At 34.1% G+C, this 18462-nt stretch overlaps 2 protein-coding genes across 3 annotated transcripts; one reads left to right on the plus strand and one right to left on the minus strand.

Annotated features, from left to right (window-relative positions):
• The first annotated feature begins 2689 nt into the window (after positions 1-2689).
• LOC110932627 (WAT1-related protein At2g37460) lies at positions 2690-6677 on the plus strand. Its single transcript, XM_022175952.2, has 7 exons — positions 2690-2901; positions 3271-3333; positions 3762-3878; positions 4408-4648; positions 5419-5580; positions 6172-6323; positions 6425-6677. Exons 1-7 carry the CDS (start codon positions 2690-2692, stop codon positions 6675-6677), a joined length of 1200 nt encoding a protein of 399 aa, XP_022031644.1.
• A 1494-nt stretch (positions 6678-8171) lies between these two features.
• LOC110880653 (kinesin-like protein KIN-5B) lies at positions 8172-17516 on the minus strand. Of its 2 annotated transcripts, none has more exons than XM_022129136.2 (23): positions 17379-17516; positions 17071-17305; positions 15638-15767; positions 15036-15529; positions 14822-14960; positions 14628-14725; positions 13805-13961; positions 13596-13665; positions 13436-13512; positions 13276-13329; positions 13102-13182; positions 12896-13007; positions 12732-12818; positions 12480-12655; positions 12226-12387; positions 11993-12100; positions 11206-11364; positions 11011-11094; positions 10714-10919; positions 10135-10236; positions 9944-10053; positions 9714-9862; positions 8172-8551 (listed from the first exon to the last, which is right to left on the minus strand). In XM_022129136.2, exons 2-23 carry the CDS (start codon positions 17268-17270, stop codon positions 8330-8332), a joined length of 3177 nt encoding a protein of 1058 aa, XP_021984828.1. In that variant the 5' UTR covers positions 17271-17305; positions 17379-17516; the 3' UTR covers positions 8172-8329. The 2 variants fall into 2 exon arrangements, with proteins under 2 accessions (XP_021984828.1, XP_021984831.1); XM_022129139.2 differs by having other exon boundaries at positions 8207-8551; positions 17071-17272.
• Between the last annotated feature and the right edge of the window lie 946 nt (positions 17517-18462).

The raw sequence follows: 18462 nt of genomic DNA on the forward strand, positions 1-18462 counted from the left end.
AAATGAGGCTTCATCTCTAATTATATTTATGGGTTCCCTCCAGATCTTTTATATTTATGCTTCTAAAAAATGTACGGGCCCTTCTACGTTTTTTGCCCTGAGCCGTCGCCCACCCCGCACATGCTTATGGCCGGCCCTGGTCTACATCCCACCCTCCCCAGACCCTATAAGTAACTTTGCTATTTATGGGATTTACTGGGTATGGTTATTGTTATTTCTTATACAACCTGAACCAACCTTTGGAGATGCTCTTATTACCACTTCAATGAATGTTGGTTGTTCGATTTCAAGGGCTAAAATGATTATAAACAGAGTTTATAGATTATAACATTACGATGACCAAAACTTTAACTAAAGAATAAAAAGTAGAAATGTGAGGCTAGCCCATTTGGTAGAGGCACACGTCTGTTATAGAAGAAGTCCAGAATTCAAAACTAGCAAAATGAGTAATATAAAAAATTTGTGTAATAGTAACATTTATCGTTAAAAAAAAGAATAAAAAGTACACCGAAGACGGGGTAGGTAATCCCCCCCCCCCCCCCCCCAAGGAAAGGAAGAGGTAACTCCTCTGACGCGCCCTTCAGTATGTTTCCAGCATCGGGACCAGGAACTATGCAGGAAGCGAGGAAATCTAAGGCTTTATGTCAAACCCATCCAAGTGAAAAACAACACTAGGCGACAGTCAAAAGGAGGTCAATAATTTACCGCCAAAGCAGTAATAGGAGTGAAGGAGGCGACGGGTAGGGTTCACTACACACCAACCAATCACATCTTTTTTATTTTATTTATTTTTTAGTTTAAACATTACATTTTGTTATTGTATATACTTTTTTATCCCACTGCCTACGAGACAACAACGTAGCATAAAGTTTAACAAAGCCAAAGGAAGGTTTTTGTACACAGCCAAAGGAAGAGAAAAGTAAGACTTTTAGTTTATCAACTTCATTACAGGTACTTTACCAAATAAAATATCTGAGTTCATTATTCTAAAGATGTTTTATCCATTCATCCACTTAATTTAAAATTAATATTAGGAGTAGGATTCTCAAATATTACTAGCATCATAAAAAATTATAATACCCACTCTCGTTTGGTGGAAGTTATATATTTTTATTTTTAGAATATATATTTTTCATACATGTAAATGTCACACATAAAGTTTTATATTAGACAGGAAAAAAAAACTAACCAAAGTTAATAAACCCGATTGTTACTAGTTATAAAAACAAGGAGAAATGTATTTTAGTACGTTATAAATATATGTCCCGCTTGCAATGTGTGCATTATAGGTAGATATATGTGGGCGCTCCGGTGACAAAAGTGAAATTGCATCAATTTTAACGCTATTTTACTAATTTCGTGAAGATAATGTTAAAAACGGCGAACAGTTAATCATGCATCACGTGGTGACATTGATAGCCGAAAGACAAATGGGTACATGCACCAATCGGCCTTTGTGTTGATTACTGACAGTTATGTGCCTTACGTCCAAGGCTTGATGCAAATTTTTACTGAGTCGGGGGTCTCACTGAGAGCCAGGAGTCTCACTGAAAATAGTCTTTATATTTCAACGGGTAGATGTAATGTTGTCTACATCTTACCATCCTTAGACCCTATCATAGCTTTGCTATTAGTGAGATTTACTGAGTATGATGATGATGAGTCCATTACAATTAATCTCGTATAACCCTATATTTCAAAAAGCCAGCACCTATGTACGCTTCATTCCCCCTGACCACCACCATCCACTACCAATGCCACTACAGCCACCACCGCCCAAATTCAACACACGAATTGGACTTTTTGATTGTTTATGTGTTAAAAGAAAACATAATAAAGTGGGCATACACAGGTTATTGTGTTTAGAAAAACACAATGAGATGGGTATGTTCATTGTGTTTTTATTCTGTTTGTTCAACATAATGAACTTGTCATATCGAGGTCATTGTGTCTTTATTATGTTTAAAGACACAATGAACTAGGCATACCATGTCCTTGTTTTTTTTTAATATATTTAAAGATAAAAAACGCTTATTTTTATGATTTAATTTAAAAAAAAATGTCGTATGTTTGATGGACCATACTACACTTAGTTCAAATCAGACATTCCTTTTTTTTTTTAATCTTAGCCATTTATTACACAATCTCGCGGATAAAACTACTTCCTAGACTTCCTATGAAAAAACATATTTCCTATTATATAACAAAAAATTAATTCAAAACTCATGCTTTAAAATAAAAACAAAATTATAAATTCAAGTTGGGTTAACTTCATTACTTTCTTAGATCACAACTTAGCAAAAAACAATTCGTGTCAACCGAAAAAACTTACCGAAATCATATAGTAGAATCCTGAAAGCGGTCATCGCTAACGGCTCAAATCCTTGTAGTCCTGCAAAACAGCCAAAAAATGTTAAATGTTATAACTATACACCAAAGCAAGGATCAAATAATCATTATAAAAAGTTGGTGATATTTTGTCACATATATTTCCAAAAGTAGGAAATTATAAAAAAGAAACTGCCATGCATAATATGGTGGGGATGGGTAAGCATGCAAATTACTAAATTAGTATCAGAAATGATTATTCTCACTGCTGAAGTCTTCTATAAATAGGCATGAGAGGGTAGCATATTTCCACACAATTAACACAAGTGTTATAAACTACCATAAGTCATTAACTATCGCGATGAGTATGCAAGTAGCGAGTGAGCGAATGAGTGAGTTTTTTAGAAAGGGGAAACCCTTTTTTGCAGTCATTTTTTTGCAATTCGGGTTTGCAGGAATGAGTGTTCTTTCTAAAGTTGCTCTAAATGAAGGAATGAGTAACTATGTATTCGTCGTTTATCGCCATGTTGTTGCCACCATTGTCATAGCCCCGTTCGCCCTTGTTCTAGACAAGTAACTCTCTCTCTCTCTCTCTCTCTCTCTCTCTCTCTCTCTCTCTCTCTCTCTCGGAGAGACTGTTGAAAATGATTTTTTTAATCAAGAAATTATAAATACTTAGGAAGTCAAATAAAAGTCAAAGTGTGTTTAAAAGAAAGTCAACATTGTATATTTTAGGAAACATTGTGTGTGTTTATTTAGTTTAGGAAACATTGTGTGTGTTTATTTAGTTGTGTCTGTTACTTTTTAACCGTATAAATACTCAACGATGTCTGCATACTCAAATCAAATGAATTGATCATCCACAAGTGTCAACCGATCACAAACGCACCCGTTTAAGACTGTAATCTTTATTTATGTTCATATTTTCGCTACTTGTAACAGGAAAATAAGGCCGAAGATGACCAAATCGATTTTTATGAAGCTTATGTTGCTTGCACTGTTGGAGTAAGTTCAATTTTTTGTTAATAATAATAATAATAATAATAATAATAATAATAATAATAATAATAATAATAATAATAATAAGAAAAAGATTATTATGAGTTAATTACTGTTTTCGTCCCCGTGGTTGTCAAGAATCACTATTTCAGTCCATTAGTTTAAAAATTGCAATTTCAGTCCCCATGGTTTCACTTTCGTAACCATTTCAGTCCCTGTGGTTTCACTTTCGTAACCATTCCAACCCATTTATTCTGTAAGTACAGGGACTGAAATGGTTACGAGGTGGACTGAAATGGTTACGAAAGTGAAACCTCAGGGACTGAAATCGCAATTTTTAAACTAATGGACTGAAATAGTGATTTTTGACAAACCACAGGGACGAAAACAGTAATTAACTCTTTAATAATTAATCTGTGTTTTTTGTTTTACAGGCCAGTTATAGATCAGAATCTGTTTTTTCTAGGAATGAAAGCTACAACAGCAACATTTGCAGTTTCAATGTCCAATGTTCTTCCTGCTATAACTTTTGTCCTTGCATGCATTCTAAGGTAAAAAAAAAAAAAATAAGTTAACAAATAATAAAACGCGTGTGTCACAGTATATGTTGTTTGAACTTACGATAAATTCATGCACATAAAACCAGTATTACCGAAAGGATCAAAGAAACTATAAGTGGCCCGTTTACCTATGAACGGGTAGATTTAGGTTGTGTTTATGTCAAACGGGTCAAATAATATAATAGCAAAACCATTCTAGTTTGAACCTTTCATAACACTTTTAAACAGAGACGATTACAGACTAATGGCAGGTAGACGAGCAACAAGTTGCGCCGCTACCCCTTTCTGAATAGCAAACCCTACCCTGCTAAACACAAAATTCTGCCCCTTAACATGCGCGATTAATTTACTATGGAAAATTATTTTATTCAAACATAAGTAATAACACATACAACATCATAAGTCGATTTATTTGAAGTTTAAATTATTATAACCATAATCATAAGATACACATTAATTAATAGTTTTTGTGAAGAGTAGTTTTTTAATAAGTTGGAGAATTTTGGTTTGGTTGACTCAGGCTAGAGGTGGTCAACCTAAAGAGTATTCGCAGCCAAGCGAAAGTGGTTGGAACAATTACAACGATTGCAGGAGCCATGGTTATGACACTGGTTAAAGGCCCGGTTTTAGAGCTATTTTGGACAAAAGGACGACATAGCGGAAATGTAACAAACAATGGGGTAGATTTGCATCATTCTCTAAAGGGTGCTATTATGATCACAATTGGAATTTTTAGTTGGGCTTGCTTCATGGTTTTACAAGTAAGAAGTAGTTATATGTTTGATAGACATGATAATTAAGTACTATTAAGTATCAACAATTTCTAAATGTTTTTATTGTTTGATAGACATGATAATTAAGTACTATTAAGTAGAGTTAAGTTCACGTGAAAATAAACGTACGAAATGTACGAAGTGAAAGAAAAGTCAAAAAAGTGGCGGTGTCATTTTGGTAATTATCACCAACTTCAAGATTACTCTAGTAGAGTAATTTTGTAAATGTTCAGGTAGAGTAATTTTGGTCGTGTAGGGTAATTATCAAAATTACACTAACCCCTCCCCCCCAAAAAAAAAAAAAAAAAAAAAAACCTAAAAAAAACTAAACCACCCCCCACCCCACCCCACCCACCCACCCCCAAAAAGCTAAAAAAAACCTAACCCCCCCCCCCCCTCTCCAACTAAAAGCTAAAAACTAAACCATAAAGCTAAACCCCATAACTAAATGCTAACAAAATTACTCTACAAGAAATTTTCCAAAATTACTCTACAGAAGTCAAAATTACTCTACTAGAGTAATTTGATAATTACCCTACATTTCCCAAAATTACTCTACAGATGCTCAAAATTACTCTACAAGACACTTTTTGCTTTTTCCCCAGTAATTTTGAAGTTGCTGATAATTACTAAAATGACACCGCCACTTTTTGCTTTTTCCCTCAATGCGTACGTTTCGTACGTTAATATTATTTTTATTTGATCCTTTACCCTATTAAGTATCAACAATTTCTAAATGTTTTTATTGTAATTTGTAGGCAATTACACTAAAGTCTTATCCGGTTGCGCTATCATTAACCGCTTGGATTTGCTTCTTGGGCTCAATTGAGGGATCAATAGTAGCATTAGTAATGGAGAGAGGGAATTATGCGGTTTGGGCTATTAAGTGGGATACCACTCTTCTAGCAACGCTCTATAGTGTAAGGATCTTTCACTAATCAAATAAAAAATAGAGTGAATTTCAAGGATTGTCCTTTATCTTTATACCCATTTTCAGGCGATGTCCTTTATGTTTAAAATTGACGATTTTTGTCCTTTATGTTTTCATATCATACACGTTTTGTCCTTTAGGCCTAACCTAGTTAGTTTTTTCAGTTAAATTTGGTTATGTGTTTTGCACATGAGGGCATTTTTGTCAATTCAAAGGTTACAGAAGCTTTGAGCTGTAAATCTACCGTTGAATTGACAAAAATGCCCTTATGTGCAAAGCATATGATCAAATTTAACTTAAAAAACTATCTAAGTTAGGCCTAAAGGACAAAACGTGTATGATATGAAAACATAAAGGATAAAACTCGTCAATTTTGAACATAAAGGACAGCGCCTGAAAATGAGTATAAAGATAAAGGACAATTTTTGAAATTCACTCTAAAAAATATTGTTCGAGTCAAGACACTAATTCTCCAACTTTCGTCGGGTGTGATTACAAAAATTCCATCATTTCAATATAAATCAAATCATTTAGAAGGTTTTATGCTTGAATAATAAAACTTATATTTATGTCTATCCAGGGCATAATATGTTCGGGTCTTGCGTATTACATCCAAGGGATTATAATGAAAGATAGGGGTCCTGTTTTCGTGACGGCATTCAGTCCGTTGAGTATGATAATTGTAGCTGTTATGGGCTCTATTATTCTAGCAGAGCAAACATATCTAGGAAGGTAAATATTTCTTTTTTTTTTTTTTGACAAATCTTGATCATTTTACCTTAACACATGAACAAAAAAAAAAAAAATCTGACATCTAATTTATGCTCTCACAGGGTTCTTGGAGCTATTGTCATAGTTGCGGGGCTTTATATGGTTGTGTGGGGTAAAAGCAAGGATAAAGAGCTTCCGACTGACGGTAAAGTGGCACCAGAAGAACAAATATTGGATAAAGAATCTGAACAAAATGATTGTCACAAGATTATTACTATCATCAAATCAGCAGATGGAGTATGTGATAAAGATAATCAGACAGTTGATGTATGCGTAACGGTAGTTGTAGAGCCAAGCACTCCATCAATCGGTTAATTACAAAAAAAAAAAAAAAAAAAAAAAAAAAAAAAAAAAAAACATGGAAAAACTGTATGTGATAGCAAAAAAGTCCATTAACCTTAATGGCTTAATGTATAAGAAATAGTAGTTTTTTTAATCAATGTATAAAACCTACTTATGTAAGTATGATATCGAAATGCAAATCTAATATTACTACGTTGTAGGGTGACAAAATGTGCGGGTTGAGGAATAAGTTCAACGTGTTTAGGATTGAAACGGGTCATTTTTTACGAAAGGGTTGAAGCAGGTCGAGAAAGGTCAGGTTGGGTCAAGTGGTTGGTACGCAGACATTTTTAGTCCACTTTATAAAGAATCAATGGCTAATTATGATTATAAAAATACCATTAAAAAATTATCTAAGCCTTTAAAAACCTACTTAAGAGAATGTAAGCATCAAAAAATAGACTTAAAGTGATTTTTAAGTTGTTTTTCCTGTTCCCCTTTTAGCTAAAGGTTTTTATAACTATAAATAAGCAAATCATAGGTTAACTGTCAAAATTATAACAGGTGCAAAATCGGTAAATAAGTCTCCTGACTTTAGTTTTGCATACAACTTAACTATAAAGTCCCTGGAGTAAAAAATAATAAGAGTTAAATGTCATTTTAGTCCCTGTGGTTTAGGTCATTTTGCCAGTTTAGTCCAAATGTTTCATTTTTCGCATATGGGTCCAAAAAGGTTTCACCGTTGTCATTTTAGTCTACTGGGTTAACTTCATCCATTATTTTTGTTAACGAGAAAGGCAATTCGATCATTTATATGGCCGAATTGCCCTTCTAATTCACAAAATTACATATATAATGACCGAACTGCCCTTCTCGTTAACAGAAAAAATGGATGAAGTTAACACGGCAGACTAAAATGGCAACAGTGAAACCGTTTTGGACCCACAGATGAGAAATGAAACATTTGGACTAAACTGGCAAAATGGCCCAAACCACAAGGACTAAAATGGCATTTAACTCAAATAATAATAAAAAAAGAGTGAATTTCAAGTTTTGTCCTTTATCTTTAGGCCACTTTGCAAGTTTTGTCCTTTATGTTTAAATTTGACGAGTTTTGTCCTTTATGTTTAAAAATCAAGCACGTTTTGTCTTTTATGCTTGATTTTTAAAGACAAAACGTGCTTGATTTTTTAAACATAAAGGACAAAACGTGTTTGATTTTTAAACGTAAAGGGTAAAACGTGCTTGATTTTTAAACATAAAGGACAAAACTCGTCAAATTTAAACATAAAAGACAAAACTTACAAAGTGGCCTAAAGATAAAGGACAAAACTTGAAATTCACTCTAAAAAAAACCTCTTTTTGCCTGATTAAAATCCTTCTAACTTTTTAGAATTGTATAAAAAGGTCCTTTTTACTTGATATAAATCTAATATATAGCATCTTCAGTAGAATTATTGTAGAACCCATCTTGCATATTTTTACCAACATTGCTTGTAACTAACTATAAGATATAAAAAACTGATAGGAATAAACAATACAATTTACGATAAATACCACAATAAAAATTTAGCTTACTCAATTTCATTACAACATTCATACTCATCAGTAGATGAGTATACTTTAATCTTAAACTGCATCGGTAGATCATGATTTTGCATATATGACATATAACCTTAAAAAAATTAGTTAACATCTGCAAAGGGGCTTCTGTTTGGAGATCCTGAGGTTATTTGTTGATGATGATATTTGAATTTGCTTCCATTTTCCACATAAGTTTGTCGGTTTTCGCAAACAATATTTGTCGTTGCTAAAAGATCTGTAAAAGACGGTGTTCGCAATGCCTCGATGGATGTCAAGCTAGGTACGTCTATTTCATGTTTTGTTGGAGTTGAATCATGATCAACCTGTTATATGTTACGCCAACATCAATACACGTCACAAGTAACAAGAAGAAAATACGGTGATGACTAAAGAGTGATGATAATATTATATTAAGGTCACATATTTGATCCATTTACTCATTAATGAGTTTTAGGGGTGTCAATCGTGTCGGGTTGGCGGGTTGAAATGTTCAACTCTAACCTGCACGCATAAATTCGGGTCAACCCGAACCCGGCCTGTTTAACCCGTGTTTTGAACGAGTCTACAAGTTGACGATTTATAAGCGAGTTGTCGGGTTTTAAGCGGGTTATCGATAACATGTTTAATGATGAGTATGAGTGTGACAAGCAAATAATATATGTGTCAAAACTAACATTATTATAACTAACGGGTCAGCTCATTTTTATATGTATGAGTCAACCCGAACCCGACCTGTTTTTTTCGGTTTCGGTTGGCATATTTTACCTAGTTGACATAGTAGTAGGGCTGTAAACGAACCGAACGTTCAGCGAATAGTTCGTGAACCGTTCGGCGGGAAGTTCGTTTATGTTCGTTCGTTTAATAAACGAACGAACATGAACAAGAAATTTCGTTCGATTAGTTAAATGAACGAACATGAACAGAGGTCTCGTTCGTTCGATTGTGTTCGTGAACGTTCGGTAAGGTGTTCGTGAACGTGTTCGTGAACATTCGTTGATTTACGTTCGTTTATGTTCGTATGTTTGTGTTTTAATTGAAGATCTTTGTACTTATATTTTATTTGTACTTTTTAGATTATTAAACTTTATTTATTTTATTACCCTAAAAATTAAACTAGGAAACTCACTTTCACCTTCTTTATGCATCATTTCCCTTTCATTTCTCATTATTTACATTGGCGAATAGATCGACCTCCGTTCCACAATAAGGGATTCAAGTTCGAGTGCTACTCTCTGGGCCATCTATCTTTATCCTTCGTCGCGTTTGCCAAACTTATTTGTGTTCGTTTGTGTTCGTGAATCGTTCGCGAACATGCTCATTTCCTTAATGAACGAACACGAACATAAAATCTCGTTCGGTAACTGTTCATGAACCGTTCGTGAACACATTTATTTCCTTAACAAACGAACACGAACAAGGCCTTGTTCGTGTTCGTTCTGTTCGTTTACAGCCCTACATAGTAGTAATTAAGTAACCACAGTTTACCTGATAGTCTTTCTTTAGGCTTTCAGTTTTGTTTAGCATATTTTCAGTTGTGTCACCATGCTTGTCTTTTAAGCATGTCAGGTGATCCAAAAATATCTTTGACCTGGAGTCAAACTCTTTCTTCATTTCTTGGTCCCGCTTCAACGAATCTGCTTGTAATACAATTTGCCCGATTAAATTAACAATTAACGGTTCACTTATGATTTCAGATGCTTATAGTTTAATATTACCATTAACTGATGATTTCAGATCGCTAGCTTCTGACTTAAACAATGCATCCATAGACATATGTGTTGCAGCAATATCGTCACTTCTGAGTTTATTTACACGAATCGTTTCGCTGTACAAAATATTTAAGTGGTCAAAAAATGCAAAAAAAGAAATAAAATTGTTGTTCAAGTGCATGTGTGTATAACAGTACCTTATAAATGATTCTGTATCAACCATACTACTCTCATTAAGTTGATCGATAACTAACTTTGTGTTATCCCAGTGTTGTAAAGACTTCCCGATCTTGTTTGTGCTGCAAGTCAATTCTCCATAAATGTTAAAACTACCTTGTAAATAAATTACGAGTAAAATGTCATTTTTGTCCCTGAAGTTTGGCCAGTTTTGCAATTTTCGTCTAAAGGTTTGTTTTTTCGCATTTGGATCCAAGCAATTTTCGTCTAAAGGTTTGTTTTTTCGCATTTGGATCCAAAAGGTTTGAAATCTTGCCCTTTTCATCCGGCTCGTTAACTCCATCTATTTTTCTCCGTTAAGCCAGGGATAATTCAGTCTTTTTACATAAAGTGAAATACCCTTTACTTAACGGAGAAAAATTGATGAAGTTAACGAGCCACATGAAAATGGCAAGCCTCAGGGACCGAAAATGGCATTTTACTCATAAATTACCATCTAGTATTTAGTATTTAACTAACATAATAATAATAATAATAATAATAATAATAATAATAATAATAATAATAATAATAATAATAATAATAATAATAATAATTACCACTCTTCAAGGCAATTCTCCATAACAGCTCGATTTTCAGTTGAAATAAACGTGTCTTCTGTATAATGAATTTTCGATGTCTCCATATATTCATTCACCTCACGTTTTCCGTCATTTGTAATTTGCACCATGTCAGACAAGTCTTTCAACAACTTCTCGTTATCTTGTGAACTTGATTCGTCAACCTTTCGTGATGCATTAGTAACCTGATCATAAAATTGGTTATGGATTAACTTTTTTTGTCACAAACTCGTGATATGTACAAAAGGGTCTTTCAGAAGACAGATTCCAGCTTACCATTGATGTTTGTTTTAATGTTAAGTTCCTTAAAATTTCAGAAATGTTTTCTATTGCCAGCTGTTGTTCTCTAGCTGCATCTTCCTGTGAAACAAAAAAAAAAAAAAAAAAAAAAAAAAAAAAAACTTTTGTCAAGTTATTATTAAAGTCGCATACTTGTTTATAAATAATATATCGATATTATTGCTTCTTTACCTTGAAGTTTCTCTCGAATGCTGCTAGCTCAAGAGATCGAGTTTTATGATTTTGTTCGAGAGCTGCCATTAGTTTAGTAGCTTGCTGACTAAGACTATTGAAGAAATTAATCGTTGCCGTTGAGATTTCGTGTGCCGAAACCAAACTCTTATGTAGTCCCTATACAATTAGAAAGAAAAAAATCAAAACAGTACTGAACAGGCGAATATTACAAGTGTTGAATATTTATTGAAACCTTTTTGATATAAAAAGGGAAGCAAAAAAGTAGGGGTACAAACGAGCCGAGTGGCTCGAGAAAAAGCTCGAAACAAGCCAAGCCTAGCCCGAGCCGACCTTGAGCTTAAATAACACTTTTTTATTTATCGAGCCCCAACTCGAGCCTGGCATGTGAAGCTCGTCAGGCTCGTCAAGCCTTCTCGAGCTTTAGTGTAATATGAATTTTTTATTAATATTTAATAACATTTACCCCTTATTAAAAGTTGTCTAGTAAACGAGCTGAGCCGAGCTTATTTAAACTTGTTTACGAGCCAAGCCCGAACCTAAAAATAAGCGTTTTTTAGTAAACAAGCCTGAGCCAGAGCTTTACTTATCGAGCTCGTGAGCCTAAACGACTCTCTATTATTTATATTATTTCAATTTTAATATATTAATTACTTCATTAATAAACGAGCTGAGCCCGAGCTTAATAAACTACCAGCAAGCTGAGCTTTGTTTTCAAAGCTCTAACCAAGCTGAGCTTGAGCCTGGTCGGGCTCGGCTCGTTTGCACTCCTAGAAAAAAGACTTACCTCTTCATGTTGTTGAGCAGATAAAGCCAACATTTGCTTTTGATCGGATATAGAATTCTGAATATCACAGGTGGCATTTTTAGCCTCCATAACTGCATTTTGAATTATCTGTGTACAGACAATAGCAAAATAATGTTTGTGAATATTATGCAAAAAGGAAAAAAAAATATTTTTTTTTCAAAAGGCGGTGATAAATTTCTTTTGCCAAAAAAAAAAAAAAATAGATTCCATACATTCTCAACTGCCATTATCTGATTAGATACTTTGGACTTCATGTTAAGTAAATCAGATGAAGCTTCCATTTGCAGTGTGTCAACAAGCTTCTTTAATGCCGTCATGCCTGAAGTGTACGTATCTGTTATCTTGTTGATTCTAGATTCCAAGATCTGGGCATTCTGGTAAATAAAAGTACAGATAAATCAGTGATGAATTTGTAAATTTTGAATATAAATTAAAAAAAAACATAACCATAGAGAAATATCCATACATCATGTTTACTATCGAGGAACAAAGAGACGTGTTCTTCCATGGATCTCATTTGTTGTTGTTGTTGTGAAACCGAACTTACAAAAACTTTTTGCAGGTCTTTTAAGCTGTGATCTAGCTGATAACTAAATGACGTAAGCAGACCGTTGTTTTCGGCTTCTAACTTGCTCTTATAATCTATACAGTATACACAACATTATGATATTAGTTTAAATGAAAAAAAAAATGAAATTTACGTGGAAAATGGATATACCTATTTTGGAAGATAATTTGGTCACGTCTTCTGATGCATCGTGTAGTTTGTTTCGCAGACCTTTGGCATGTTCAACTAGACAGTTTTCTGTTTTTTTAGACAGAAAAATCAGAATTGACATTTAAGTAAAAACAAAGGCGTTGATGTATGTTTGACCAATTGACCTGAATCCAAAAGTTTGGAGATGAAAAAATCTTTCTTTTTCAACATTAACATGGCTTCCTTATGCTTTCCTTGAATATCTAACAACGCCTTGTTACTTTTCTCCAAATTTTCCTGAATTCGATATTAACAAAAACTATAATTAACCAAAATTAAACTTCATTAATTCATTTACATAAGTTTACTGCTCATTTCAAATATTTCATACCTTGCAATGGTTAAGATCCCTTTCTAAACTCGAACTCCTTTCCTGTTCACTTTCGTAGAGCTCACGATATCTATTTACTTCCTACATTTGAAAATTTGAAAAATAAAAACATATTTATTTATCAGTAATGCTTTAAGTAAATAAGTGAAGGTAGAAAAGCTATAACTAGTTTACCTTCTCGTTGAGGTTTAGATCAGCCTCCAGCTGCTCTATCTTTTCGTTCTTCAGCTGTAAAGATGACGCAATCGTTAACATAATCGCATATAAATAAATGATATTGTTGACTAAAAAAGGAACGGGTCAAATAAGTTAAGGCACTTTCATGGATGCATACCTTCTTTTCAGCTTCTTCTTGTGCATATCTTTCATGTGAAATATAAACACCATTCTTTTCCCTAGCTGCTCGAAGATCTGCGTAAATTGTAATATGATATACATATTCATACGCAACGTTACTAAATTATGTCACAAATTATGGATAATGCAAAATAAACCTTGTTTCATTTTCTCTATTTCCAAATACATATCTTTCAAAAGCATAGCTTTTGACATTTTCTGATTTGCCTGCAATAAATTATATACATTCAAATACCGTTAGGTGTACGTATAGTCATATACATACATGGTTACATACATTGATACATACATACACACATATATATATATAATTATGTGTAAGAAAGATAACTAAATTCATGCTGACCTCTGGCTTGTTCTTAATGTTTTTAGCACGGTGTGCGTAATCTAAAGTGCTTAATGTTTCTTCTAGACAATGAGCAGATGGAGAAACCGTTGCAATGATGCATGTTTTGGTTTTCCCACCAAGTGAGTCGCGTAACAGTCTTGTCAGCTTACTGTCCCTGTACAATTAAACATATAACATGTCGATTTGGGTTGTGTTTACAGGTGAAAGCTGTTCATAGTCTATTTTTCGAGCATGCAGCCTCCTATTTAGTTTCACTGAAAGATTTTGATTACTATTGCAGTGGTAATCATTAATATAATGCATTAATTATAAAGAGTAAAACGCAATTTTCGTCCCAGAGGTTTGGCCAATTTTGCGACTTTCGTCCAAAGGTTTGTTTTTCATCTGGATCCAAAAGGTTCGAAATCTTGTCATTTACATCCGGCTCGTTAACTCCATCCATTTTTGTCTGTTAATTCAAGGGTATTTCCATCTTTTTAGCTAACTTAAAGGGCAATTCGGTCATTTTACATAAAGTGAAAAAGACTGTATCGCCCTTTAAGTTATTAAAAAAGACGGAAATATCCATGACTTAACGGAGAAAAATGGATGGAGTTAACGAGCCAGATAAAATTGGCAAGATTTCAAACCTTTTTGCATCCAAATGCGAAAAAACAAACCTTTGGACGAAAGTCGCAAAACTGGTCAAACCTCAGGGACGAAAATGACATTTTAATCGATTATAAATGAACAACAAGGACTAGAAAAGTGGCCAACCCGCCACCTCTACTCATGGACACAAATGTATTACTAGAAGGTATATCTATATATCAACACAAACCTGTAAGGCACATGACCCGAATGTTCCACAAGTGAATTAATGACACGACCCAAAGTAAGCAAGCTCTTGTTTATTTCTCCAGCTTCCCTTGCTCTACCCTACACAATCAATAAAAACGATTGTCAGTTTGTCACTAATAACAGAAAGACAATAGCTTTTTTGGAAATAAAAAAAATGTATCTATTTTTCCTTACATCTCGGGCACCTGATCGAGAAATATTTTCTGATCCTGCCAAATCAACAAGATTGAGCTTTCCATATTTAACAAGGTCCTCACTACCAACCGTTGCTTGTTTGACATGTACGGTTATTGTAAAAACTGAATGAGAACGACTGCAAGAAAAAGAGTACTTAGGTAACAAGTGGTATGTTTTCTACAATAAAGATTAAGAGTAAGAATAAGTCTACCTGCTGCGCTTATTTAACAATGTATCTGCGGTACGCCTTTTAGCAGCACCGCGTTCTAAAAGGTTATAAATGTCATTTGCGCTGTACACAGCTTCTTCTTCTAAACCTCTTACAAAAACGCAACCTTTTCCATCTTCCATTAATGAAATGGGCTTCTTTTGCCTGTCCTCTGAAGGTCTAGTGCAGTCTTCTGTGGTAAGAAGATCGACTATTTCTTCGTTGTAAAGTTCCAAAAAAGTAACTTTCATGCTATAATCAGCATTTTGAGCCTCTAAAGTATCAAATATTTGACGAACTGCTCTTGGAATTACACCAGCCTCAGCAGGTAATTCTCCCCCCTTATTTCTCATGCCTCCCTCCATTGTGTATGTTTTTCCGGTACCGGTTTGACCATATGCAAACACTGTGCAATTGAAGCCCTCAAGCACTTCATTTACAATAGGATAGATTGCTTGGTCGTATACTGACCTCTGTTGTGCTTTGGGTCCGAAAACCTTCAAAAGAAATATTAAATAATAAGATAATTGTTTACATACTATTGTGTTTTGGGTCCGAAAACCTTAAAAAAGAAATATTAAATAATAACAAATTAACAGATGTACCTTGTCAAAGGTGAAGATTTTGTCCACTTGCTTGTTAGCAACATTTTGCAATATAGAGACTTCTCTTTTGTGTTCATTGCATGTTATCACCTTCGGTACGTTGCACTTTTGTTCTTCATCGGTTAAGGGCCTATGAGTACATTAGAAAGTTAGGACTTGACAGATACTTTTAACTAGTTTCGCAAATTCAACACATCCAGAACTTGGTTTTGAAATGAGCACATCAAGAGCGCATAATGCACAATGTGCATGGTGGTGATGAGATTGCATCACTGCAATTGAGGCGGTGTGATTCCATAATGCGTGATGCAGTCTGATGCGACACATTATGCAGCTGACCAATATTTGAACAATTTAGACCAGATCATCAGTTGCAATAGGTCCGAGTTTTTCATATCTCACCATTGATTGAGCAATGGGTTTGAATATTTGAACAAATTATGTCATTAATGGGACAAATCCGACAAGAGATAACGAGAATGTATTATATTTTAGTGTTAATAACTTAACAATTTAAAATACTATTTATATATAGGTAAAGGATCAAATAAAAATAATATTAACGTACGAAACGTACGCATTGAGGGAAAAAGCAAAAAGTAGCGGTGTCATTTTGGTAATTATGAGCAACTTCAAAATAACTGGGGAAAAAGCAAAAACTGTCTTGTAGAGTAATTTTGAGCATCTGTAGAGTAATTTGGGGAAATGTAGGGTAATTATCAAATTACTCTAGTAGAGTAATTTTGACTTCTGTAGAGTAATTTTGGAAAATGTCTTGTAGAGTAATTTTGTTAGCATTTAGTTATGGGGTTTAGCTTTATGGTTTAATTTTTAGCTTTTAGTTGGGGGGGGGGGGGGGGGGGTAGTATAATTTTGATAATTACCCTACACGACCAAAATTACTCTACCTGAACATTTACAAAATTACTCGACCACTTTTTTGATTTTTCTTTCACTTCGTACGTTTATTTTATTTTCACTTGAACTTAACTCTTTATATATAATCTTTTTAGTAATTTTAACGCCTCACATACGTGATGCACGCACATTGCACATCAGCATTTAGGATCAAAACGCAACAGAGCACCACACCCTTTTTAAACCAAGATCCAGAATCATGCATATCCCATAAAGAGTCAGATCAATTGTCATGTAAATTCAATCAATCAGTCATACAGCTTATATGATTATATCTAACCCCACCTTATCTCCATAATCATAGAACATGCATATAACATTCAAGAAATCTATTGTTTCCATCTAATCTCACAACTTTCAACCTCATTTAATCTCGATCAGCTGTCGGTAATACCAACAAAACCAAAACCAAAACCAAAACAAACCCTAATTTCAATTAACTCATGCAAAATCCAAAAACACACATGAATTCAAACACCTAGCTACAATAACACAAATCGAAAATCAACATATACCTGCATCTAAGCAAAACCTGAATATTAACTTCACCACGATCCTTCTCAGCTTTACTCGAACCCCAATCAACACCTCTAGAATCCGGACGCCTGCGTTCTGGTCTCGGAGTAAGAAACGGAACCGGATTCGCAACCATTCCGACTCCAACTTTTCCGCTCTGATCCGGAGTCATCGAACTCGTACTCCTCTTATACTCCATCTCTATATAATCAAATGTTCCAAATGTTCAAAACCCTAACAAAAGTTACAAAACACACTTTATCACCGATCGAACATCAAATACAAAATCAATTGTTGAAGTTTTTACCTGCGATTGAACAGATTAACGGTATAATAACAAGCTAAACGGTGATTTGAGATCGAAAAGTTTTGAATCTGGGAAATTAGTGTGTGTGTGTGTGTGTTTGATTGCGGTTTTTGAATTGGGTTTTTTGCTAACGGCTACAAAGAGTGTGTATTTATTTGACGAATTGGGATTGAGTGTGGGGTCCGTTTGAGCTTTTTTGTACAAAAATTCAAATGTTAAAAGTTTTAAAATGAGGCGCCTTAAAAAGGTTTTTTATATAAGTGTAAACTAGGTAGAACCCTGTAATCGAACCCTGTGTATAATACGGGTTGAATAAATATAATTATATATCTATAATTTCTATGAAATGAGAAATCCAAGTGACATAAGAAAAGCTGATGTGTCAGCTTGAGAGCATGTCCAACAAGGCTTTTCTTATCTCATTATTACATCATAAAGGCTAATATTAAAAGACTTTATAATTTAAAGTTGGCCCACATTTAGATTCCAAAGGTCTGCCTATTCAAAATCTCATACGAACCACTGTCCATTCAAGCCACTGTAATCAAAACCATTGCCCATTCAAAGGTCTGTCCATTTAAACGAATGTAATCAAACCACTGTAACCAAACCACAATGATTAAAAATTCAAACTTCAAAATCTCTGACGATTCAATATTATGGCTTCAAAATCAAAATTCAAAATTACAGTGGCTCCAGATATATAACATATCATCTTCTTCAATCAATTACTCTCTCTAATCAACATCTTCTCCAATTCAAATTCTGGCTCCACATTCAAAATTCAAAATTCAAACCATTTTATAAATAAGACATAATTATCTGGCTGCATATTCAAATCTCTCTCGCTGATATCTGCAAGCGTGTCTCTCTCTCTCTCTCTCTCTCTCAAATGCATCTTTCTCGACTCTCGTGATTTAGCCGCTATTATCCGATTACACAATTTTATTCGAATGTTTGATGATTCTGTTTACATGTTATCGTTCTGGTATCATTGTTCCAACATCGTCGTATCAATGATGTTGGCCATCACACATCAACCTTTCAATGTCGATGTTGCAATATAATTGTTGCAACATCATGA

The sequence above is a fragment of the Helianthus annuus genome, chromosome 1 (assembly GCF_002127325.2).
Source record: "Helianthus annuus cultivar XRQ/B chromosome 1, HanXRQr2.0-SUNRISE, whole genome shotgun sequence".
In the NCBI taxonomy this organism is placed as follows: domain Eukaryota; kingdom Viridiplantae; phylum Streptophyta; class Magnoliopsida; order Asterales; family Asteraceae; genus Helianthus; species Helianthus annuus.

Excerpts from the sequence above, each read along its gene's own strand:
- LOC110932627 (XM_022175952.2), top strand. The coding sequence starts at position 2,690 with ATGAGTATGCAAGTAGCGAGTGAGCGAATGAGTGAGTTTTTTAGAAAG. Across the intron at positions 4,649-5,418 it reads CTTGCTTCATGGTTTTACAA|GCAATTACACTAAAGTCTTA; the intron begins GTAAGAAGTAGT and ends TGTAATTTGTAG. Across the intron at positions 5,581-6,171 it reads TTCTAGCAACGCTCTATAGT|GGCATAATATGTTCGGGTCT; the intron begins GTAAGGATCTTT and ends ATGTCTATCCAG.
- LOC110880653 (XM_022129136.2), bottom strand. The coding sequence starts at position 17,270 with ATGGAGTATAAGAGGAGTACGAGTTCGATGACTCCGGATCAGAGCGGA. Across the intron at positions 13,962-14,627 it reads TCGGGTCATGTGCCTTACAG|GGACAGTAAGCTGACAAGAC; the intron begins GTTTGTGTTGAT and ends TTAATTGTACAG. Across the intron at positions 11,095-11,205 it reads CATTCGAGAGAAACTTCAAG|GAAGATGCAGCTAGAGAACA; the intron begins GTAAAGAAGCAA and ends TTTGTTTCACAG.